The sequence below is a fragment of the Drosophila sulfurigaster genome, chromosome 2R (genome assembly GCF_023558435.1).
Source record: "Drosophila sulfurigaster albostrigata strain 15112-1811.04 chromosome 2R, ASM2355843v2, whole genome shotgun sequence".
Lineage (NCBI taxonomy): Eukaryota > Metazoa > Arthropoda > Insecta > Diptera > Drosophilidae > Drosophila > Drosophila sulfurigaster.
Genome location: NC_084882.1, coordinates 23,565,022 through 23,591,426, shown reverse-complemented (window position 1 = coordinate 23,591,426; position 26,405 = coordinate 23,565,022). Strand labels below are relative to the sequence as shown.

The window sequence follows — 26,405 nt, the reverse complement described above, 5'->3', positions numbered from 1 at the left end:
CAAAGTATGCTACAAAAAATTGAATATTTTTGGGACTTGGCGCGCAGATTTGAATTTTAAAACAACGGGTCAAAATGGACTAATCATGCGGAAGTGCTTCTTTATGAGGAGAGAAGGGAGGAGCGCCTATTGACGGCGCCATGATGATAGGGTGAGTTTACACTTTTCCCCGTGAACGACACCAGTCCCCCTATATAGGTTTTGGGACACATTTTCTTCAATGCTCATATTTTTAGTATGGAACATCCTTAAAGTATGCTACAAAAAAGTAAAATTATTGCCCTTGCGCGCCAATTTAAAGTTGTGAAAATAACCGGCATTTAAATTAATTTAAAATTAAAATTAAAATTTTAAAATATTTATTAATTATCTTTAAAAAAAATTTGAGTGCTTTTCTTTTAAGAGAACCTTAGAATCCTTGAATGCGAACAGGATAACAGAATTCGACCTACGTATGGCTTATTTTCGAAAAAGCAGATTCATTTTGAAGCCAGAATGTGTCCCAAATACCGTTTTGTAGTCAGAATATTAGGATAATTAATGAACCTTCGAAAATTTCGATCTCGGGTCTACCGTCTTAAAGAAATTGCGTCGGCTTGGCACATGGTATACACGATGTAAACATAGAAAGCCAGGTCAGGGACAAGAAAATTGAAAATTCGAAATTAAGTCTTAGATTTAAGTCACCGTTTGTGAAATAAGTTTTTCGATGTTTGAGACACAAATGAATTTTTGATTTCTTGTGTGCTATCCCATGAATTCAAAATCTGTTATACAACCATGTTGTTTAACATTAAGCGAGGACAACCACCAGCAACTACCAAGTAAAGCAGTTAAGCTGCACTGCTTTTCCAGGTTGCATGCTTTCTAATATCGCACTGCTTGGACAGCGAACACCATATCAAGAAGTTAAGATGCGTAAACTGTATTGGAAGATTAATCTTGCTGTTGATTTCTGGTCGCCTGGTAATTTAACTCGTTTCGACTGTTGACTATAATGTGCTTTTCGAACTCAACCACTGCTTTTACAGTTCAGAGGTAAGTAGTTTTATTCTTAATGTATCTGCACATTGTACTGAATTACTGCTTGCATTTTCATTTTATTTTCGATATGTTTTGTACTTTAATAACGTCAAATTTATCATAAAACTAAATAAAAATTGTCTGCTTACTTACCTAACTTACTTTTTGAAATGAAAAAAGAAAGGCCGTTTTCTTTTTCCAGGAAGTTGTACGAAATAAAAGATTTAAGTTTCATCCGAATAAAACAAGAGTTGTTTATATTTTATTTATATGTATATATTTTATTAAATAATGTAACATCGCTTTAATCTCACGCAAAGAACTATTTGGATTTAGTTAATGCTGTTTATAAGATAATGGTTTTTTATTGTTATCATTGTTATTATTTTTTGAATAAATAATAAGTTTAAGTTGACTTATGTATTCATATGTATTTATTATTAATGCTGTTTATGCAACGTATGCGGATGCCTTACTGCGTTTACTCGGTTCGAAAGACGCATATTCATATTATGTAATGTTATGTATGTAATTGTAATGAATTTCCTTGTCCCATATACTTGCAAGTATATACGTATGCATGTATGAAAGTATATTTAATAATGTAAGTACTCGTATATACCACCTACATATTGAATGTGTTGTATATGCGCGGTATGTTTATGACTATAATAACGTTAACGATAACGTTCACTTGTTATTTTTGTTTTTGTTTTTAATTCTTTCTTTGTGGCAGTGGTAAATCAGAGTATTATCTGTTCTCGCTTGGATTGGTTTAGCTTTGTTGCTGCGCATATGTACATATATGTATGTATGTATGTAACTCCGATACGTATGCATATGTACATCAAAAATTTGAATTCAATTTCGATCATTGTTTTGTTTGTTTGTTTTTTAAACATTGAGATATATTGCTGTATCTATTTCTCTGATGTATTTTGAATTTGGAAATGGGAAAAGAAATCGATAAATAATAATGCGGACATTGTTGTAGTATGTTGCCTCGATTTGTCGTTTGAGTTCTATTTTATTTTATGGTGGGTTTCAAAAAACATTTCCAAATTCAAAGTTCTTGTGATCCGTATGACTTTATTCTCTAGTCGATAATTTTACGTTAAAGTACAATGCCACTTGCGTTAATACGATTCTCAACTAGTATGTATATTGTAGACTATCATTTATATTTATTATTACTTGTAATATTATTATTATTATTGCATTTTTGTTTAGTTATAGTTTGTTTGTAGCAAAATGCTGGTGGTAATATTTGAATTATTATTTTTTTTGTTTTTTTTTGCTATATTTGACTATTTGTTTTTTGTATTATGAACGCGCTAGAAAAGGTCACAAAATAAATAAAGTTCTCTTGGAATGTTTCTCTAACTGAAGTTTTTCTTTCATTTGGGGATTGCAGAAAAATGTTTGTCATTTGATATGAAAACTCTCTGGTTGCTTAGGGAGTTGTGTTCTCTTGATTTATTCATTCAGTCTTTATAACAAAATTGATTGCTTGGATTTGTAAATTTGTTTTCTGGATTGTTCTTGTTCTTCACTTTGTTGTTCTTGTTCTTGTTGTTGATGTTAATGGTGTTGTATTTGTTGTTATTTTTGCTGTTGCGGCTGTTGTTGAAGTTGCAGAATGACTAAAGCCAATAATCGCAAGTGAAATGCTTAGTACTTGTTAACTATAATGGAGCATGCTCATGATGTGTATTACAATTAGTTCTTAAATAGGTTTTGCATTACATTGTTTTGGTTGTTTTGTTGTTGTATATTACTTTGTTTATAATAACTCGCTAAGCCCTGAGCATTTGGTCTCCATCTTGTTTTTGTGAGTGTGTGTTCTAAGTTCGTCAAAAAGAAATCGTTGCACAAATGTGCTGCGAATCAAAGTTGTTCATTCAAATTGAATCCCCAAAAAAGTGTTTGCGTTTGTGTTTTGTATTAGGTTCAAATCGAAGAAAAGATCTCCCTGCTTTTTCACAAAAAAAAAATGATATCTTTAGGCACATTTAATACATACGCACATAAATTCACATACTTATTCATAAGTCGATACTTATATACTTAACTGGGGTGTATTAACTATCCAACTTATTCAAACTATTGTACAACTGAGCCGTTACGAGTACTCGTATGCATGGACACGGATTCCGAAACAATACTCATAATTGGGTGTGTGGATGGGTAAGTACAATATTTTCAAAATAGGATACAAAAAATTGACAACAAAGGCTTGGGTACGGTCAGGGTTCGAGGGATCTAGGGATCTACATACATATAAGTATTGTTCGCTAGCGCTGCTGCTGCCATCGTATTCGTTTCTATTAAGTTTTAGTTACTTTTCACTAATATTTATAAGTGTACAATATTGTGCAATACATTTCAATAAATTAGTTCGTTTTTGTTTTTCCCTCTTTTTGTTTTTTGTTTTTTCTTTTGCTTTGTTCTGGTAACTAACATTAATTTCATGTGGCTTTTTGTGTACTCATATTATTATTTATCAATTCATATTTGCTCACTAAATGCCATTAACATATTTCTTCTTCTTTTTGCGTGTTTATTTTTTCCTTTCTTTTCGTTTTTTTTTAATTTTTGTGTATTTAATTATTAATTATTTAGGCTAAATTAAATGCATATACAATTTGTAATGGTTGTTTTGCCAATTGAATATTGTTTTTTGGTTTTGTTTTATTTTTTTTTATTTAACTATAGTTGCTGCTTTGCCGCTATTAATTTAGTTATATTTCTTAAGGTTAAGTTGCTTTTGCTTCAACAAGTTATCATTTGATACTCTCCCCCCAAAACTTGGCGTCCCCTACTTGTTATACAGTATGTACGATATGACACAGTGATATATTTCCATAACATATATATATTTTGTTTTGAGAAGTACAAGTATAATTATCAAGCAGATCAAGCCCAGAGCACAGTCCAAACAATAAACATACGCAGCAATTAAAGCGCAAACCGATCGATCGCATGCAACAGCCTCTCAGCAAGCACCACCTGCACCACTTGCACCACATGCACCACCACCACCACCACGAACACCACAATTAACTAACACTAACTAAGCCTGCCGGCAACGCTTGTATCTTATCTAAAGCTCAGCTATTACTAAGAAGCCACAACAATTTGAAAATCAATTGAAGGAGTTTGTTTTTGTTTCGATTAAGAATATATGATCGAATTGTTACAATTTTTTTAGTCGTTCAACGATTAAAGCTTGATTAAATCAAATAAAACGAAAATGTATATTAATAAATTCATATTGAAAAAAAGGCGATAGTGGAAATATCTATAATTTTATAGTTTTATCAAATGAATGTCAAAAAAAGAACATGTCGACAAATTGTTGTTAGCTTAGTTGTTGCTTTTAAAAACACTACGCGCTATATTTAATAATCAACAATTTACTATACTCGTATATAAAAATTAATTAGCTTCAACTAGGTTTTCTTCGTGTTGTTATGTTTATTGTTGTTGTTGTTGTTTTTAACTCTTTGGTATTTCATGTATAACACTTAAAATTGTTTCTTTTTGGTTTTCTTGTTTCGTTTCGTATAAAATAAGTGTGACAACAATTAACCGAATAATTTGCTATTTAAAATCGCGATCCTCATCATCGTCGTGGTAATAATTATAAGATCTCTGCGCACATTTACTTAAATATTCATGTTTAATATCAAATAATGCACTGATTTGGCTATACGCATAATTTTCTCTTTTATTTATGTTTCTCTAATTGATTTGAATGTCAATCTGATCTGAATCGGAATCTAAGCTGCAATTATGTATTATGTAGTATATATGTAGATTGATGTTGTTCATTGAGTTTATAGAAAGTTGTACTTTGATGAAGACGAATGATTATGCTGGTGTTTCATTAGGTAACTAACTTAAATTTGTCTACCTGCTACACATACTCGTATCATATTATAGACATACACATATATGTTAGACTTCACATAAGCATTTAGTCTATGCTATGCTGCCCATGTTTTCATTTGGTGTTTACGCTTTTCCATAATGTTCGGTGTTTCTAATTTGTTGGGAATATATTTCTATAATAGTATTTTTGTTTATGTATTTATTGCTTACAATGCTCCCTGGCTTCCTAAGTCAAATAATAATTCTTTGCACTACAAATGCACTAGCAAAAGCCTAAGGTTAGGTTCGTTACTATTCCTATCACTAGAAACTATAATATATGTGTTTATGTGTTTAACTGGCAAACATTGACTGACAGACTGACTGACTAGCTGAAAAGTTAATTTGATGACTATATTGGATCAGTTAACTAGTAAATCAGCTGAATTAGCAGATTTGTCGATCGGCTGATCGACCGGCATGAAAGCACAAGAGTTTTAAGTACATTGTGGGTATTTACAGTTTAATAGGAATTGTTATCAAATAGAATTATAGTATATTATTATTTATTTGTTATGTTATGATTTAGTCAAGTTAGTTCTGCACACGCGGATTACTTGCTTCATTTTTCGTATCGTATGCCAGTTTATAAAAAGCAGTAAAGTATTCAAACACAAAAATGGCTGTAAAATTTGTAGACTCTTCATTTGTTGTAGTCGCAAAGCGTGTTTTAGTTTTTTTGTCACTGTATATGTATATATATATAGCTATATAATTATAGATATATATATGTATGTATATATATGTATATTTTTTATGTTTTTTCTTGTATATTTATGTTTAAGAATATTATATACCGTATTCTTGTATATTAGTGTGTATATCAGACTTTGTTTCATACAAAAAACTAAGCACATCGATTTGTCAATAAATTCATGTATGTTATTTTATGTATGTATGCCGTATGTAATTGTGTTTTTTTTTTTTTTTTTTTTTGGTTTTGTGAATGAAACAGGACAGAAGCGAACTTCTGTGGAAGTAGTATGAAGTGTAATAAATGCCTTTTATCCGTTTATCTGGGTGAATGATGTATGTAAGTATATATTTAAGAGAGGCTTAGAGAGAAACACTGTAGGCAAATATATTGCTCGAAAAATTGTCCAATATTTTAGCTAAATTTATACGTCTTTAATAGTTAAGAGATTTGGTCGTCGTAGTCGTAAAATAAGCTAACATACTCGTGTTAAGAGAGGAGGGCTGCTGTGGGGAGAAAAGTGTTAATTCGCTCCATTTATGCATGCCCCCCGTATTATCAGCAAATCTGTATCATTCGTTAAGTGTTCTATGTATGTATATGTAAAAAATAATTAAATGCGCACTCAACCTTTTGTGTTTAGCTTTTCTAAATGTTTAAATGTTTTCTCTTGTTACTTATTTTGTATACTTTTATCTTTGCTTTTTTATTTTGCCGGGTATCGAATATCGTAAATCGTTAATCGGGTTAAGCTTTCCATTTTTAGTTTTTGGTTCGAATACTGTTCGTTAATGTTTATGTCAGTTTAATAAGTAGTTGATATATTTTTTCGTAGCAACAAAATGGCTGCCAACTGTTGAGCTTAACAGATATGTAAATGCTGCTAAGGCAAAGCTGTTGAACACAACACACACATACACACACACATGCACACAAATATACTCACAAATCACACTAACACTTAAAGCTTGGCAGCCATTTTATGCAGCCGTTGCCTCTGCGTATGCGTAATTTAATATGATCTTCAAAATTCGTTAATCTTTTTCAGTTTCATTATAGCTTGTTTTCTTTTCGTTTAAAGTTTAGCTTTGAGTTATTTTTATTTTATTTTATTTTTTTTTTGTATTTTTTTGTTTTTGCAAATATGTGTGTTGTTTGTAAATTTGTAAACTGTAAATACTCCAAAAGAACACTTTCAGCATTTCTGTGTAACTACATTGCCCCCCAAAAACTATTTTCGGCAACTTCCGCTCTATGTGGGACATTCACTTGAGATCATCGTACTCATCGCTGCCGTTCTTTGAGTCGCCCGACGACTGAAAGGCCGCCACCATGGAGGCACGCTGATGAGTTGAAGAGGACGTCGCTGCCGCCGTCTTCTCGCTGCTCAACGCATGCTTGTCCTGGCTGGCATGACCATTGCTGGGCTTCTCGTCGAAGGCATCGAGAAAGGGATTGGTGGCCGCATATTGCGCCCTATACGTGCCCAATGTGTGATAGTTGTTGCCCCCCGTTGGCCAATGGCCGTGAGCTGCTATGGCTGCTCGAACTGCCGCTGGTATAGAAGTCATAGCTATTCGTGGAGCCAGTCATGGAGCTAACGCCACTGCTGCTCGCAGTGCCGCTGCCCGAGTGATAAGAGGAGCTCGCCGAGCTGCTTGCCCCAAACAATGTGGCACCGGCGCTGCCGCCACCGCCGCTGCTGCTGCCATTGGCAACACCATTCTTGGGCAGTGTGCCATACAAGTGCATGGCATTGTGGCTGCTGCTGCTGCTGCTGCCATTGCCATTGGTGCTGGCAAAGGGACTGTTATGGTTATTGCTGCTGGCGTGGCCATGACCATGGCCATTGCCATTGCCCAGGCCACTGCTGCCAAACAGTGCACTACCAAAACTTCTGTGCTCTGATCCCGATCCCGCTGCTGACCCTGTTGATTTGCTACTGCTGCTGCTGGCTAGATTTCTAGACTCGTTCGTGGTGTAGGTTGTGGTGCTGCTGGAGCCGCTGGCAACGGTGGTGCCGCCAATGTAAGTCTTTGTCTCCGTTTCGGAGGAGGACGACGAGGCGAGACTGTCAAACAGCCGCCTGCCGCTCGACACCAGCGACGAGGAGCTGGTGGTGGAGCTACTTACTGCGCCGCCGCCACTCGACTTGCTATCTTTGGCCAGTCGCGATGGCGACGACAATTTGCTGCTGCTGCTGTTGGTGCTCGCCTCTGTGGCCGTTGATGTTGTGTATTTGCTGATGGCACCCGTGCTCGCCTGCGGCGGTTTGCTGGCCAGGCAGCTGGTGCTGGAGCTGGGCGTCACAAGTTGATAGGTGCCCTTGGGCAAGCCATCGCCACCGCCGGGCGGCGATGGTGACTCCGGTGACTTGATGGGCGTGAATTGCACGCGTGGCTCACGCTTCAGATATTTCGACATCAGTTGGCTGGTAGTCATCGCCTGCGATTGGGCCAGCAATGCGTTAGTGGAGGCCGACGATTTGTACGAGATCAAGTCGTCGGAGTCATCGGATGAGGTGGTCGGTGCCGAGGTGGCTGTGGAGCCAGCACTTAGCACCGTTGCCTGCGATGAACTGCTGCTCGAGGTGGCACTCGACTTGTTGCGTATGGCCTTGTAGTCGTCGGTGCCATTGGCATTGCTGGCAGCTGTGGAGGATTTGCCATGCGAATAGCTGCTGCTGTTGTTTGTGTAGTTGTTCTTCTTGCTGGTGGTGTCCAAGCTGCTGCTGATGTTGTTGCTGTTGTACTTGGAGCTGTATGTGTCCTCGCCGGATTTCGAGATCGATTTGTGCGGTTCATAGAAGTCAACGCCCTTGCGATTGGTTGAGCTGCTTGCAGCTAAACCTGACAACTCTGACTGGCCAGTGGGTGTGGTTATGTCAACGGGCGCATCCTTCTGCAGCGGCGGCTTCTTCTGAACAATGGAATACGGGCTGGGCGTGTCAATGATCTTCACTTGCTTAACAGAGGCTGGCGAGGCACCGCGCTTGATGGTATCAGTGCCTGTTAAAGTTCGTTCGAAAATGATTGAGAGATCTTTCCAAAGAGTTGAGACTCCGTTACTTACTCTTGCCGGAGCCCGAGCCCGAACCGGAGCCCGTCGACGCTGAGCTACTGCCGGGGGAGGGTGTGCCTGGAAGTGGCAGTGGCGATTGGTCGGGAATTGCTGAGACCGCTGAGGCCGCCAATTGATAGGGCTGCAAGAGATCACGCGAAAGAAAGCAAAGGCAAAACATTGGCAATTGATACAATACACAACAAAATATATATGGGCTAGGTGGTAATATTTGCTGGGGGGAAACAGGAGACAAACGTTGTACGAGTATCTTTCGGGTCTTTTGGTGCAAATTGTGTACGTTTTGAATTTGAATTTTGAATTTTCTTTGTGTCTGGTTGTTGTGGTCAGTGCAAGTGTGAGTGTGTGGCAAAAAGTACATATACAATAGACAAAAAACACACTTTATAAAAAACACTTGCACATTAAACGAGGTGCGGCCAATTTGTTAACGAATTTGTTTCAATCCAATCCCATGAGTTATGATGTGGTGAGAGGTTTCGTTTATGTGAATAACTGTGGATGGTGCAAAGGGTGTCGCATGCAAAACAGGGTGACTCGACAGTAATGTGCAGTTAAAGCGTGAATAAAACGGGCGGGCGGGGACTAAAAAGGAGTAATAAGCTCACGCCTGGAGTTTAACTCAATTCTTACTACAAAACGACTTCTACAAGTACTTTTGTGGTGGGGAAATGAGTTTCACAAAAAAACACGGACAACTTGATTGCTGTAATGGGATTCGAACGGAACTCAGAGTTGGTTAAGCTAGTCAGATAGTGCAGATTGTGGGAAGTTACTCTAGTTCTCTACGCTATCTGGAGGGAGAATTCTACAGTCGGCTGATGAGATTTGTACAATGTCAAAATTGTAGATTTAGATGGTTGTGTGTGAGGCGAAATGTTAACATGGTAAGTACGATTGAGAATGAGTGTACATTGAGTATACGAGTAGTATATTGGATTGGCATTAAAAGTATACGTATACGTAATATGCGATTAATACTATATCGAGATGTTACATTTTTTACCAGTAGTGGGCCAATCATGCTTAACACGCCGTTAACAATTATCACATCGCTCATCAACATCGTTATCACATTATTTGTTATCAATTAATATTTATGATTAGTTTTGTTTTGTTTTTTGTTTTTTACATGTTACAGACTAATACAGAAATACGTATATATTGGATATATATAGATATATTGTTCACAGTTACAACGTCGATCAAACTTTTTGATGGCAAATCATGAAAATCATTTTGTTTTCTTTCAAAAAAGCACAAATCAAATGAACAAGAGTTAATGCTTTATAAATTATAGTATATAAAGTTGTTCAGCAAGATTATTTGAGATCATAAATATTTTGTTTTGAAATGAAATTACGCTTTTACAAACGGTCAACAGGAAAAGTTAGAAGAGCAAGAAAGAGTTGTTTGAAAATGTTGCACATGTTTGTGACTGTGTGTGTCTAGAGTTCTTGTATTTGTGTGTAAGTGTGTGTGACATGTAATTCCCATAGAGAGACACAGATTGAGTATCGGACAAAAAGCCATAAAGTTGGCAGAGTACAAATCGATAATCGGAAGTTCCCTTGAAAGACTTTTGTCTGCTTTGTTATCAAGTGTTACTTTGTTGTTAGTGTTGCATTGTTGTTGTTGTTGTTGTTATTGTTGTTAGTGTTTGTTTACCTGTTGCACCGCTTGTTGCAAGGCTCGATGCGATTGAGCTAACTGACCCACTACTGATTGATACAGATGATTGTTGGCTGTGGCTGAGAGCTGATGATGGCCTTGGGAGAGTATGTTGGTTACCGAAGTGGACGAGCGCAGTAGGTTGCCCTGTGCCGCCATGAGCTGCTGCTGCTGCTGCAGTAGTATTTGCTGTCTGTCCGCTGGCAACGCACTGACTTTGCTTCCACGCTGCCCTGTTGACTCGCCGCGCCGACCTGTCTACATAGGACTCTGTATTAATCAATATTAATGTGAACGATCATTTTGTGGCTGAGGGACTTTTGGGGGCATGATCAACAGTGTTTTGTCTGTGTGTGTTTCAATGTGTATGCGTGTATGTGTGTGTGTGTGTGTGTATGTGCACGGTTTCTGTGCCGCCTTTAAAACAAAGTGTGTGTGTGTGATAATTCAAACAGGGGATTAACTGCTCTTTGCTTGCTGCACATTCAAAGCGGAACGAAACTGTTGCAAGTGTTTCAAAGTGCCACTAAAACTTCTTCCTTTCTCTCTCTCTTCTCTCACTTCCTTCTCTGACTTCTCTTGTGTTTGCGTGTGTGTGTGTATGTGTGTGTCTAGTGTCTGTGTTGGTGTATTACTAGGACTGGACTGGACAGAGTTGGCTTTGGCATTGGCATTATTGACACCGTGATTACGTTACCTGAAGCAACACCCGCCATATTGCTCATGCTGCTGGCATTGGCCATGCCACCGACCATGCCGCTGTGCTGTGCCAGCTGCTGATGCTGCGTCTGCTGTGGCTGCGGCCAGATCTGCAGCAGATACTTGAGCACCGCTATCGGCTGGGCGTGATCGATGTCAGCGCCCGGCTGCGCACTCGCCGAATGCAGCATCAGCGGTGGGCCCATCACAGTGGCCAGCGCCTGAGCGGACATCTTGTTGCGCTCCGAATTGGACACCACCAGCGATAGATGATCGAGCAGGAACACAAGGGTGGCCTAACAAAAACGAGAATTAATTAATGTTGACAAATTGTTTCTTATGTCAAGAACTTACCCTATTCGCCCTGGGCAGACAGTCGAGTATGCTAAGCATCAGTTTCGCATTGCCCTCGGGATCATCTGGCAGGCAAACAGCTGTTTAGAGTATTACAAATTAGTCAATCTCTCAATAATTGCACTTTTGAAAAGCTTACCCAACGCATCGACTGTCATCTGGAAGAGACAACGCGTGAACAGCGGCTCGGGCAGCTCCCTGAGATAGTCCTTGAGCACACCGGTTATAACATTAATATCAGGAACGTGTTCCGGGCTCAATTCCACGGCACGACTGTTGCGCTCGAAGGCCTCCCGCAGCAGACGCTTCTTGGTCGCCGAGCCGCACAGACGATACAGTCCGATTATATCGAGACCGCGCCGTTCCACCTCCTCCACGCAGCGTCGCAGCACCACCGGCACTGGCGCACAACCCGGCGCACCCTTCGACTCCCTGTTGACCACCGACTCCAAATCCGCACCGAATAGTGTTGGGTAGCCTGCCCGTAAGCTGGGCAGTCCACGTCGCTTGTAGAGCGCCAGCGGATCCGTGTGCCGCATGCGTATGTAGATCGTGCCACGCGGCTCCACTTTCAGCGCCAACTGATGCAAAGGCGACTGTCGCAGCACCGCGGACAATGAGATGGCGCCGCGATAGCACAGTTTGTGCCTGTGCTGTGGATCCCAGGAGTAGACGAGCACATCCAGCTGCTTGTTGCCCACTAGATCCAGTTCGAAGGACTCATCCCAGTCAAACTGCAGATCTCCCGATCGTACCACCGTTCGAGCTTTGTGCACGCGATCGCACTCAATCACACAGTAGAGATCACGTGTCTGTGTCGGTGCCACTGGCACTCCGGCGCCTGCATGTTGTGCACCCATGTCTGGCGCTGTTCGCAGTCCGCGACCGGCGAGCAAGTGTATCCAGAGCATGCCGGAGATGCCGCCAATGTCCACAATTGGTTTGTCCAGCTTGTATTTGGCGAACTCAGCCGGATTGATGTCGATCTGACGATGCGGACGCGGCAAAGTGGCGCTCGGTGTGGGCGCCGGACTCTGATGGCCAGCGGTGCTCATGATGCTGCCACTGGGACTAGCGGGACCCGCGGACAACTCCAGCAGCTGACGCATGCGTCGTATGCTCGGCGAGCGTATGGAACCTGCGCCGCCAATGTGCTGAGAGGACATCGAACGCACGGGCAAGGCTGAAATGGGTCGCGTCAGGCCGAGATTGCGGTCCAGGGTGCCGGCGCCAAGTATGCCCGTTCTGCTTGAGTAAATACTCTCTCGGTCTGTGAGAAGTATAGAAAAAGGGGCATTATTATATGGCAAGAGTATTGAGGTGAAAATATGACAAAAATGTAATGGAAATGCGGGGATTATTTAACATGAAAATTCCTAAGGATACTTCTTAATAATAGACAAGTTGAAATGAAAGATAATGCTGCTTAATTTAACCAAACCCTTCAATGAGCTTTTAGTAACTTTTAGTCTACTTACATTTCGTAGTGCGTCGTGGATGTTCTCGGCGCTGCAGGAGAACCGATGTGGACGCGGCTGAGCGAACATATCCCGAGTCATGCGCATCTGTTCCGCAATGGCTGAGCTGCTCGGCGCTCGTCGCAGCCAAGCGCGATACTCGTCCGCCGTGAAGATCGAGGGCCCAGGACTGGCATTGATGCGTTGCCGCAAATCGCGGCCACGACGCGCATCAAACTCCGGCGCCGAAATGTTGCCATCGTTCTCATCGATCAGGCGATCGCCCAGCCGTGATCTAATGCCCTGCAAGCGCACGCCCGGACGCTCCCTGGGCAGTGAGTTGAACTTGTTGAGATCGGCGCCACCGGCCAGCATAGCAGCCGCCGCAGCAGCTGCACCGCTGCTCACGCCACTTGCTCCACGCGGCATGCTGCCAATGGCGGGTCGATTATAATAGTAGTAACTGGGCCGAGGGCCAATCGTGGCCTCCGTGTCGCTGGAGTAGTCCAGATTCGGACGCGATCGTCGCGTCAGCGACTGTGCGCCCGCAGCTGGCGGTCCGTACTTGGGCACCACGCCACGCTGTTGCTCGTAGCGTCCGTAGCGACCCAAGGTGCCGCCCACGCCCACAGGCATGGGTGCGCCAGTGCCTGGCTTCAGGCTAGAGCGCAGCAACGAGTGACGACCCAGCGAGTTCGAATAGTCCGCATACTCGACGCGTGGCAAGTGCTGATCGGAACCGGAGCGCGGGAAGCGCGCATGCTGTTGGGCCAAGCCCACGTTGCCCGTTCCCGTGGACATGCGACGCGATGGACCCACAGGCTGACCCGGTGCACCTGGGTAGAAGGCGTGCACCTTCTCGGCGAGACTCTCCAGTGTGCCAGCATTTTGATAGTAGGCGTGCGACGGGGCAAACGCATGTCCCTTGGTGGGCTGCTCCGTGATGACCGATTGCGAGGGCGGCGGCGGCGGTTTGTATCCCCAATTGGGTGGCTCACCCATGGCATTGACGCCGGCTCGCGTGTTATAGTACATGTCCAACTGCTCCGACTGCGGACTGTAGTTGTTCAGCCCCAGGCCCAGTCTTGAACGTGATTCGGTCATCTCGCGGCCATCTCCTAAAGTTGTGAGTGTTTAGTGGTGGAGGGAGGGAAAGAGAGAAGGAACATCGATTAGCATTTTATACACGGCCCTCATTTTAAACTACCTGTACGTCTTTCACGTGATGAACGCGGGCGCGGCATTCGATCCGTCTCATCCAGATCCTCGTCTCGCAGATCACGCTTTATCACGACCACCGGCGGGGGCTTCTGCTCCGGTCGCGACAACGTTGGCGGTCCCGGCGATCCGGCTCCACGATTGCCACGCCGCTGGCGTATGGCCAGCACCAGGCGTCGAGGAATTGACATGATGATGACGACATCATCGAGCGACATATGTGTGACATCAACCAAATTGACGGCCAGGATTTCGTCGCCCACCTGCCAAGCCAAACAAAAGCAAACAATTTACATTTACAACCATTGAGAATCTATAATCTAAAATCCATAAGCTATAGTCTATAATTGTAATAATCATTGACTCGCTTTCATTAATTTTTAAGCAATTTGAATGTCCAAATTTGAGTCGATAACAACTTTTAGTCGTAAAAGCATTCACAAACATTATAATCCTATCGTGATTTGAAGCACGCAATAGTTGCGTCTATATTATTAACGACAAAGTCGGGTTTGAGAACGATTTCTCTGCGTATGGAAATGAATTGAACTGTTCTTTAGCTAAAATGTCTATTTGGAAAGGGTTAAAAAAGTGTTGGAAATTGCAGTGTATTTAATATATAAATATCGATTAATGATGTATCGAAACTGATATTGACATTAAAGTTAAGAGACTATGACCACGCACAAAAGTGTACCAAAGTGTTTAACTATTTATTTTGTTTGATTTGCCTATTGAAAAAGATAACCTATCAATAATGTATTGAAAAAGATAGCATTCTCAGAAATAATGCTTGATTGAATGATGTTATGTACTGTTGTGTGATTTAGAAGCAATAAATATTAAGTTAATTTCTATTCCGAAAGAATTAGAACAGTTTTCTTGTTCATTTGTTTCTATGAAGAGAGAAGATGAAATTGTAGCAATTGCACTCATAAATTTATTATAGTATTCTTGCAAGTTTTTTAGAATTGGCAAAGGTGACATTTATTTCTATACAGAAACAGTTGAAGCAGTCTTAATTGAGGTCAATTGTGATTTCAAATTAGTTTAGAAAGTTTTTAGAGTATGCTAATTGCAAGTTTATTTCTATTCATAATTGAATCTTCACAGAAGTAGAATCAGTTGCACTCTAGACAACTCAAATTTAATGTAGTTGTGTTTTACTTTCTTAAGCAAAAACTTACCCTAAGGCAGCCGCTGTTGTAGACCGCCGACTCGAGGGCAATGCGGGATATGAAGACGCCATCGGTGCGATCGGCGCCGTTGCCCTCGCGTATATAGAGACCTAAGGTTTGGCCGGGCCGTTTAACGATCTCGACCAGTTGCACGGTATGCCGGCCATCGGCCTTGTTCATCAGCTTGTGGGCGGCATCGACAGCGTGTTTACTGCCCATGGAGCGTGGCTCCAGGATGCGCACAATCATCTCGCCGCGTCGCTCGACGGCCTCGAGTGCAGCCGCCGTATTCGGATCATGATCGTTCTCAACGGCTTCTATCTGACGAAAGATCTCCGAACTGATGCCGCTGACTTTGCGAAAGTCGCCTTGCAGCAACACGGGATCCTTGCCACCGCCGGTGGCATTTGAGTTGCCGCTTTGATTGCGATTCTGTTGCTGGTTGCCATGATGCTGCTGCTGCTGTTGGTGTTGCTGCTGCTGCTGCTGGTTGGCAAGATGATGCTGCTGCTGGTTGCCCAAGCCGGACAGCTGATTGGCGGGCAGCGGACCGGGCGGTGCACGGCCCGGACTGGCAGTAACATCAGGAACTGATCTTCCATTCTCCTGCGAAAAAACGAAAAAACAACGCCAGTTAAGTAAAAGTTTTGTATTCGAGTATTTTAATGTATGCGCGCAGCAGCTTAATGCAAATCTAAAGTGCAACGCGTCGTTGCATAAATTAAGCTAATTGTTGCGTTGCGCTGGGAGCTCTAACAGCTGTCACTGCTGCTGCAGCTGCTACTGCTGCCACGCCCACTTAAGCCGCGCTAAAAGATTTTGTTTTGCATTCATTAGGCCAACTTCACAGCAGCTGCAGTTGAATTGGAGGCGCAATCACAAAGCTGACAGTTATTGAGTTGGCCCCAAAAAAGTATGCAATAATTATTTCATTGCATAGTTTGACGTTTTGTTTGCCACACCAACAGCAATTTCGAGTCACACAACACGGCAAATTTCTTGCTTGCCACAGAGTTCTTGACTGTGCAACTGTACCCCGAAAAAATGCAAAAAGGAAAAACTGTGGCACGTGAGCCTGATGATGATGATGTCACACGCCAGCAACAATGCACAAGTTTGACCACAGTTTTCGGTTCTCTCTTTTTGGTATTTGCTTCAAATGAAGTTGCTGCCACAACGAAGTTTTTAATGGATTAATGCCGGGCCAGGGGCCAAAAGAGCAAAGCAACCAGGCTGGCCAGCCAAACTTGTCGTTGACTGTGTGTGTGGCCTGCAGTCAAATCCGAGTTGAGAGAGTTCACACAGTCAAGTGTACACTTTAGCCAGTTCCCACTGTGGTTACCCAGCAAATCATGTGCGCCCCCGGGCAAAAATCTTGGAAATTGCCAAACTTTGACATATGCTGCCGCCTCCTAAGCTCAAACTACGACCTCACATCTCGCACCTCGTCCTCGTCGTCTCTCGCTCTAATGCTCTTTTGCTCTTTGGTCTTTGGTCTCTGGTTATTGCTGTTATTGTTATTGTGTTGATGTTGTGCAACTTTGACAAAGTTTTGCAGCTGCCGCTGAAGTTTTCTACTCAAATGTCCCATCTTTCCCAGCTCTGCTCTCCGCCGCTCCTTAAATAGGCATTCTTTCAGAGCGAGTTTTGTATATGAATTCCAGCATGTACATTAAACTATTAAAGTGTGTTTACTGCAATGATGTTTTAGTGTCGCGTTGTCGCCTTTGGCCCGCTTTGCAAATGATACTGATAAATAAATAATGCACACTTTCAGAATTGCATCATTAGCACACTTATTTCGCTGGCATGTTTATGTTGTTGCTATTGTTGTTGTTGTTGTTCCTGCCCCTTGCAACACGCCCACTTGCGTGTTAGGGCGTGGCTGCGCTGCGCTGAATTGAACAACTGTATTCAATAGGGGAACATGGACGTTGCCCAAATACTTGAATAACCCGACAGTTCGCAGCCTTACACCTCACCTCACATTCTGTATGCAAGTGAGAATGTATGCGTGTGTGTGTGTGTTTGTGTGTCTGTTATGCTATGCTTGCTGAGTGCATCGCGTGTTGAGCCATGGTCAGTACACAAAATGGACACATTCAAGTGCCAAAGGCAACTGCACACAAAGCTCGACGAGGACTCTGCACTATATCCTCGGAGTGTGTGCCTTAGTATCTATGTGGATATGTGTGTCTGTGTGAGGCATCTCTTCAGTGCGGCGCAGTGTCTGTCGATGTCAAGTTCAGTGCAATCATTTTTATGGGCAACTCCTTGCCTGTACTCATCGTGGTCATTCATTCATTCCGCATTCAATTATTCATTGCAATTGGCACTCTCGCGGTTTGCCGCTTTCTCTTCTTTTCCACTTTTGTGCTGGTTGCTGGGTGTCTGCAGCCACTTAGCGGGCATTAATTACACCGCATTGGAGCGGTTAATTAGAAAGCGCATAGTTTGTTAACCGGCAAATCCAATAAGTTCAGCTAAAGCAACTGCCAAGTAAATGGAGCGCAGAGCACCGAAAGACGCGCTCCCTTCCTGACTTTTTCGCTACTAACTTTTTATCCTATCCATAGGGTAGGAAGGTGCTATAAGTATAAGTAGCAAATGTGTGAGGAAAGCATTTCCAACCAAATAAAGTATAATATATTCTTCATCCTCTTCAACACCCGTAACGATATAGCCATGTCCTGGATCCTTGACTGGATCTTGTTTGGCGATCTGATATAACATAACATATTTTCTTCTCTATGGTATATTCTGAATTAAATAGTATATTTATTTTTTCAACTCTATGGTATATTGTGAAAGTAATAGTATATTGTTTTACAAAATATATTCTTCGGTAGAATTTTTTTTAGTTTATTCATTTAACGTATACCACATTTTTTGGCTTTTACTAAAATTGTATAGCGGGTATCTCACAGTCAAGCACTCGACTGTAGCTTTCTTACTTTTTTCTACTAAACGACATCTTGCTAACTTCTTCACACTATTTTCTCTCCCTGCTATCCATCTCTGTACTCCCCCACTGTGTTCTCAATTTGTCGCCAAGCAAAATGCAAATTGCTAAACGTCTGTGCTCACATGTGAGTCATGGCAGCCTCGTCTGTCTTTTACAAAAAGAAAAAACAAAGTTACTTAAACTTCATGACGTTGTCTTTGCGCTTAGTCAGCAGCTACTTAAAGACAACCCCCAAACACTCCGAGACACACCCCCGCAACTAACTGTTTGTGTTGTTGTCTGTTCACGATGTGCGACGACCTAATTGAAAACAGACATGGTAGGCACAGCAGAGAGCTCTGGATGCAGCAAATGTGTTGGGGATTCTATAAGAGCTGTTAAATATTGATGATTTCTGGTAATTACTTGCCACAGCATTTTCAAGTCAGTTGCGTGGGCGAGTTGCCAGTTTGTAGTCGGTAGTCGATAGTCGATAGACGACAGAAGCCATCAAGGAAGTTGCGTGACTCTACAAATCAATAAAATCAACAAAAACTTCAAACGGAAATTGAGTCAAATTGTAATTATGCCCCGCCATTAATAGACTCTATTTATTTTTGTATAGGTGTGTGTGTGTCCTGTTGTGTTTGTGTGTGTGTACAGTCCTAAAACTACGCGCATTTGTTTTGAGGACACACAACAATAATGGGGAGGCCAGTCAGCCAACCATCCAGCAGATACATTAGTCGCCAAGCTGCTAATCGTTTGCCCATTTCGAGGCTGCGTGTGTCATTTGGCCTACTCGCTTTTAATAATTGACTAGCCATAATTTGTGAGTTGGCCTAAATAGCGGCAGGACAATAGCCACAATGTGCGATTTGATTTTGCATTTGTCGCTTCTCGCTGCCATTGTGTACTATATGTCTGCTTTAACTTGATTGATTGCTAGTCGCATTGATTGATTACTTCACTGGCCGACTGTGACTGCGACTTTGACTTCAACTCCAACCTCCAACTCAAACTCTCATTTCTGCAGTCGATTGTTTTTGCAGACTAGATTGAATAATTACTTGGCTTTAGATTGTTTTTGTGTGTTTTGTGATCAGACAAAGCAAGCATTTAATTAATACAATTACAAGCTAATCCCCCCGCACACGATATGAGCAAGTCATCTTATTTGTCCAAGTGATAATATCAATGGACTCTGACTGCCTCTGACTGTGATTGATTGCAAAAATCCGACTACTACAATAAGTTTCATGTATTAAATTTGTTTGGATAAAACATAAGTTTTACGTCTGCTTAAATCGCCTTTGTTTGGTTGGCCTGCTATTCGAGTGAAATCCGAGTTGTTGTGTATCATGATGGCTGGAATTGAAAATTCAACAATTCACGGTAGACAATTAAATGTCAAATGCAAGTTGGGACACTGGTTACGTTAATAATAGTTGTCAGTTGCAGCTGCGACCATGACAATTAAGACACTGGCCCAGAATGTCCTGTGCTCGCTCGGTCCTCAGCTCTGTTCGCTCTGCTCTGTTGTGTGCCTCAAATTGTCCTGTGTGTGTGTGCTGGTCCTGTCTCAACTTGAGTTTACCACAAATTAAGGCAAACAACAATGGCAACAACGACAGCAGGGAACGACAACCGTAACGTTTGTGTGTGTGTGTGTGTGTATACACATGTGTACGTACATATGTTTGTATATCCACCCCAAAAGTTGTACGTGGCGTATACGTGATTTATTGATTAAATTTAAATTTGCCGACAGGCAAACAGAAAGACAGCACATTTTGAATGGCATATTATGTAATTAGACGCAAAGCGCACAAAGCATAAAATCAATTTCAGTCAAGATAACTTCACGCTGATAATGCACGATAAGCAGCAGCGGACAACAAAACATACAAAAAAGATGAAAGGCCAAGGAAAAGAGCGTAAAGCGAAATGTGCGAGAAAAGAATGTGAAGCATGTGCCAGTCGAGCCGTCAATTTGCTGGCGTAAAAAATGAAGCGAAGGCAAATGGAAGGATAAGCTGAAATGCAACTTCTCAGGCGAGTGTTAATGTACCCAAGTAAGTGTATTTAAATGGCGCAATTGATTGAGTTGCCTTTCGGCTTGAAGGCTTGCAAATGCATTGCATTATCCGGCCCCTTGGGGAGTTCATTAACATGCCAGCAGCGAGCACAGTGTCACGCCTCTGACACCGCCATGCGAAAGCTGTCACAGAGAAATTTAATTATGCAGCCCCTTTTTCCTCCCCACCGAAAAATGGGCGTGATGTGTGTCTCAAATGCGCCCACAAAACAATAACAACAACGACAAAAACAAAACGTAAAACAAACATTTTAACTGTGTGCAAATATTTTGCAGGGACGAGACAGCTGGAGGCAGACAGCAGGCAACAGAACAGAGAGTCGCCGACGTTTGAAACCTTAAATGAAATTTTATTTCAATATTTGAAGTGGACTTCAAATGAAGAGAGAGAGAGAGAGAGGGGAAGGGACCGCTGCCACTGAGCCCTTAAGTAGTTCGAGTTGCTAAAGCTGCAAATATATATTTTAAGTGCACTTTTCCACCACTCATCTCGTCTCCAGAACTACTCGAGTTTTGTTTTTTGCGAAATTATTTAAAAGCGCAAATAAAATTGTGCAACTTGTTTGATGGCGCGTCTATAAAATATGCATTTTTATTTATTATACGCAAATTTTGCTTATGCATTCACCCGCATAAATAGCACATAAATTGTTGATGTAACGCAAAAATAACACACACACACATATAAGAAAAGAGAAAACACTGCAAAATGTACACTCCCACACACACATAGAGTAAAACCCCGTGAGAGTTACGCGTTAAAGCGCAGGCAGCGCAACAACAAAACGCAGCTCAACTCGGGGTCAGAGGTGAAAAGTAGTCGCAGAACGCGAAGCACGCAAAAAAACAAAGAAACGAAAAAATATGAACAGAGAGAAAAAACAATATTTGCATAAAGCTCACACACAAGAGAACTTATAACTGTAGAAAACATATAAATAAATATTAAAGGGAAATAAAAATGGCATGCAAATATTTTTTTGGCAAATGTATTTGATGTGAGCGAGTGAGTGAGGCGTTCGCTTCGCTAGTTTCCTGGCTGCCTGACAGCGTCAGGATACGAGCATGTGTATTTTATGCACAGTCATGACATTTTGAACAGCAGCCACATCGAGATAGACAGAGACAGAGACAGAGTGAGAGAGAGAACAAAGTATGAACGACAGCCGCAGAACACCATGCCAGGCCAGTTGTTTAGCCCCTGGACTTTCACTTTATCATTTGCGCTATCAGATGCCATGTTTTAATAATGCCCGTCATTTCTCTCACATCTTTTGTTTGCCTTTGCAATTGCAATGACTCACATTTGTTAGTCATCGCACAAAACCGCATTTCAATCGTAAAATTACTTCACTACAAATTCCTTTGAAATAACTTAAGCCCTTCGCTCTGCTTTTACTTAAAAGTCAGCTTTTTATTTAAGTGAGTGTTCTTAATTCTTGTTGAGTTGTACTTAAGCAAACGTTGTGAAGTCATTTCATTTAATTATAACTACACAGAAATCAGAAATAATATTCTTAAAACCAAACTATGAGATTCCCGCTACCCATTGTGAATAAAAGCAAAACAGTGCGGTATTAGTTTTAGAATATACCGCAAAAATCAAAAAAAATATGCCAATAGCTACTATATTTGGAATATTGAGTGCAAAATATACCAGTTTGTCATCCAATAATTGAGAATGTTTCTCTCCTTGTTCAAAGTATAATCAATCTTATATCAAGAATATCCAATCCATAAATATTCTTGAAGGTTTGACCTAGACTTAAATTTTTTGTCTTCTGTGTTAAATTTTGAAATTTTTCATCATAGAATTATTATAAAAAGTAGATTACGATTTAAAAATTTGTTTTCTAGATTTAATTTTGATATCATATCATCATGATTAAAGAACTGTTTCTACTCTTAACCACGTTTTATTCACTGTACACGAACAGCAACAAAAATCCACACAGCAAAAAGTTCTGCCACAAAATGCTGCAACATTCCCAGCACATTTGAAAACTCAAAGCTCGCTTTGGCAGCTGCAAAACATGCCAAAAAGTGTATATAAATAACAATGAAAATGATATGGATTAATCCCAATTGTAATAAGACCAAGGATATGAGAGTGCTGTGCCCTTTAAAAGCAGCAAATTCCTTAGGGCATATGTGCCACACATACATACGTATTTTTCGTTATGATTGTAAACAAAATTGAGAATGCATAAAGGTTAATTTACAGCAAATACTCATAAGACTGACAACAAGGCAGCATTAGTTAATGTGCTATTAATAAATAAGTTTGTTGCCATCACGTGTGACAGAGAGAAAGAGAGAGAGAGAGAGAGAGAGAGAGCGGGGAGAAACTCACCTTGCGGCCACTGCTTCTGGTCAGAAAGCATCCTGTTGTGGCGCTATCACACATTAATTTTGCTGCAGCCAGTTTGCCAGTTCTCCACGCAAACGTCAGAAGAAGAAGCGAAGAAGCAGAAGCAGCCTTGCAAGGACTTTTCGTGTATAAATTATGCGCAGCTCGCGTTGCGTGTTATGTGTCCAAGTCTTGTGTATTCAGTCTTTGCCACTCACAAAGAACACACACGCACACTCACACTCCGACACACACGCACACCAACACACACGTTTGCTATGTTTCTAATTTAAATGATAGTTTTCTTTTTTTTTTGTTGTTTGTTGTTGGTTTGCCCCCAAAGGCGTCGATTTCGTATTCCAATTCGATTTTATTTTGTTTCGCAGAATATTTTATTTATATTTATTTTCGATTATTTATTGCATTATTATTATTGTTGATTTCGATGTTAATGTTGTTTTTGTTTTTGTGGTTGTGGTTCCTTTGATTCGGTGGTAAGTTGTGCTTAAGTTATAATTTGATACGTTTCGTTTGCTGTTTGTTTCTGCCATACACACACGTCTTGCTTGTCTATGGCTTAATTCGCATAGCGTTGTTTTATTCGTATTCCAGTTCAAATTCACATTCGCAATCGTCTTCGCCTCGATACGATTCGTTTGCTTTCGTTTGATTTCGTTTTGGGTTTATCGTTTTATCCGCTTTGACGGTGTTTCTATTTTATAAGCACATAAAACTGTGATAACTGTATCTCTATGCCTCTTGTCTCTGTCTGTGTATGTTGCTCTCTCTCTTTTTTTTTTGTATATAAGTATGTGTGTGTGTGTGTTGTGTGTATTTCCTTTCGAGTGATTTTTGTTGCCGAGCACACTGAGAGATATGTATTTATGTTTGCTTTTCACGCTTCACTACCATCAACCATCTCCCAGGTTTGCCAACAACATTTTAGAAATTTCTACACAATTGATTTAAATAGCGCACCAAGTGAACTCTTCTCCCACTCATCTCCCACTTTGTGATTTACGTTAAGCATACGCCCAGTAGGCTAAAGGCTTTCGTTGTGGTTGCAGGCCATTCACTAACTCAAAAGCAAAACGCCCCCAACTTTCCGGTCTACATCGGCAAATAATTTGCTTTGCACGCGCAAAAATTTCATTAATACAAAAGGTATTAAATTCAAAAGGAGCGAGAGTGGCCAGCTTAGGCCAAGCAAGGCAAACTACTTGCTCGCTTACTTGCTTGCCAGTCTTTATTTATGGCAAAGCTAAAAGTGTTGCCAAGCAATTAAACTGAAAACGAGCCAATGCGAGTGGCAATAAGTTAGACTCAAGCAAAAGCAGCAGCTGCACGGCAACAAAACTGAAACTGTAACTGAAAAAGCAATCAAAACAGAAGCCAACAACTAATTGGATCTAACAATAAATAATAATATGCAATGGCAAGGGAAAAAAAGGAAGGATAATGACTTGCAATTCGTTAAGAAAGCAGGGTCAATAAGCTATGACAATGCAATGTTATGGACACGATAGAAAGAGAGTATTATATGACGAGTATATCTGAGCACTTCTCAATAGATGGATTCATAAACAATGCCGTTAACTTTTGTTACCACTCCGACGACGACGACACTTTCCCACGCCAAATGGTCTTAATGAGTGTTAGCAAAGGCTCACAAAGTGGGTGTCAGTTGGGCAAAGGAAAGGTTACTAGGTGGCAGAAGCAGAAGCAAAAGCAAAAGCAGAAGCAGCAGCAAAAGAAGTTGAAACAGCAGCAGCAGAAAATGCCAAAAATTACATTTTGCCACTTTTGCAGACAAAAGATGAAACCGAAAGGGAGGCAACGCCACGTATACGCAATGTCTGTGAGTCTGTGTGTGTGTGTGTGTGCGAGGCTCTTTGGGTTACGTTGTCGAAGATAATGGCTGCTTTGGGGGGCCTTACGCTGTCGCTGTCGCTGTCTCTGACGCTGACGCTGCTTTGCCAGGCAATCGTCGGGCTGTTGAACCTTAAGTGTGTGCGTCTGCCTTGCGCACTGTACGTGTGTGTGAGTGTGCGAGTGTATGTGTGTGCTGGAGGCGTAAGCGCGCGCATTTGGCAATAGAAATTTTGTGTGTGTATGCGGGACAGTTTTGCCTTTGGCATCGCCTGATCCAACATGTGCGGCGTGCCTTGTCTTGTATTAAGTCTTGTGTCTTCTGTCGTGTGTCGTGCTGCCATGCCAAATGCAGAAATGATGATGAGTTTCTCATATATAGCTGCTGGCAAAAACGGCTGGCAAAATGGGCAACTGCCAAGTGGCGAGTGCCGAATGGCGATATTGGCTTTTCGCAGACATTGCGTATACGCAGCGCACTCCCACACACACACACACACGCACACACAGAGTAAATTGTCTGCGTGTAATGCGTTCATTTTATTATAAAATTTCATGTGATTTGTGTAAGCAAGCGTGTGATGAGCAGCGGACAACAACAAAAACAACAAGAACAACAACAGTTAAAGTGTATTTGCTGCTGGGCTTACCAAAATGTTCCCATTGCTCTGTGCTCTATGTGTTTTTGTGTGTATATTAAGGCTATTCTAAAACAAAATATGTATTTGCACAGAGTGTTTGCTATGTATTTGTATGGTGTGTGTGTTGCCTTCACAAAAAATAAGAGATTTAATTGACTGCCGTTAGACGGGTGAGAGTATTATTGATCGAGTGCTCCCGAGGCAATTTAATGTAGCATTAAACTTTTATTGGCAATTTCATGCGCTTTTCTGCAATCATTTTAGAGGCATACACCATGACGACGACGCTGACGACGACGATGACGATAATGAACTGAAATCGCCTGCTTCTATTCCGAGAAGTGCGCGCGCGTTTTTGTTGCTTGTGCGTGAAATACTATTGAATAAGTTTTTTAATGACTTTTACTACACACGCCACACACTCACACAGTCACACAGCCACACAGCCACAGCCACTACGTCAGCCGCCGCTGCGCCGCTCTTTGCAGGTATGTAGTATATATACACACTCGTACACTCGTACAATTCCAACACTCTCGTATGTATATAGCGTCGGCGGAAATACTACTACGCACACAGTCACAGTCACAAGCACACTCTCACATACACGCACACACACACGCACCACGCACACACACACGACGAAGACGACGACGACGACTACGGCGAGGACGGAACGACACGACAAACGTCCGATGCGCTCAACTGAACTTGGCGTATTGAAATTCTGTTGACTCCACAAGCGTTTCAACTCGAGCCGAGCATTAAACACGCTCCTCGTTTTGTGTGCCCGAAGTGTGGCAGCCGAAGTTCAATTGCCGAGCATCTCTAAACTGGAGCAAACGCAGTTATACACACACACACACGCACACACACAACGACAGCGACGGCGACTCTCCCGCTGCGTGCAAAACTTTTGTATTAAAACGGGAGCAACGGGAGCGAAAGCTTTTTCGTTCAAAGTTCGACAGGCCGAACGTGCCTATAACATGCTTTGCTCTACGCTATGCTATACGTGTGTGTGTTAATATTTGTGTGTGTGTGTGTGTGTTTGTATTTAACAAGGAAAAATTGGCAGTCGGGATTTTGGGAATTGTGTTTGATGCGCCGCCACTAACAACGAAGGAGCAGCAGCAGCAGCAGCACTTGGAAGCAGTTGCTCGAAGAGCCAGAGAGCGTTGCCAGATCTCGCAAT

General features: G+C 41.7%; 1 protein-coding gene across 1 annotated transcript; it reads right to left on the bottom strand.

Annotated features, from left to right (window-relative positions):
• Positions 1–1,854: 1,854 nt before the first annotated feature.
• LOC133837485 (rho GTPase-activating protein 100F) lies at positions 1,855–23,433 on the bottom strand. Its single transcript, XM_062268262.1, is given in 11 exon segments — positions 1,855–7,161; positions 7,163–8,658; positions 8,723–8,852; positions 10,400–10,656; positions 11,100–11,397; positions 11,456–11,535; positions 11,595–12,719; positions 12,930–14,030; positions 14,120–14,393; positions 15,318–15,914; positions 22,704–23,433. Coding segments are annotated over 11 exon segments (5,658 nt in total). The 5' UTR covers positions 22,758–23,433; the 3' UTR covers positions 1,855–6,915.
• Between the last annotated feature and the right edge of the window lie 2,972 nt (positions 23,434–26,405).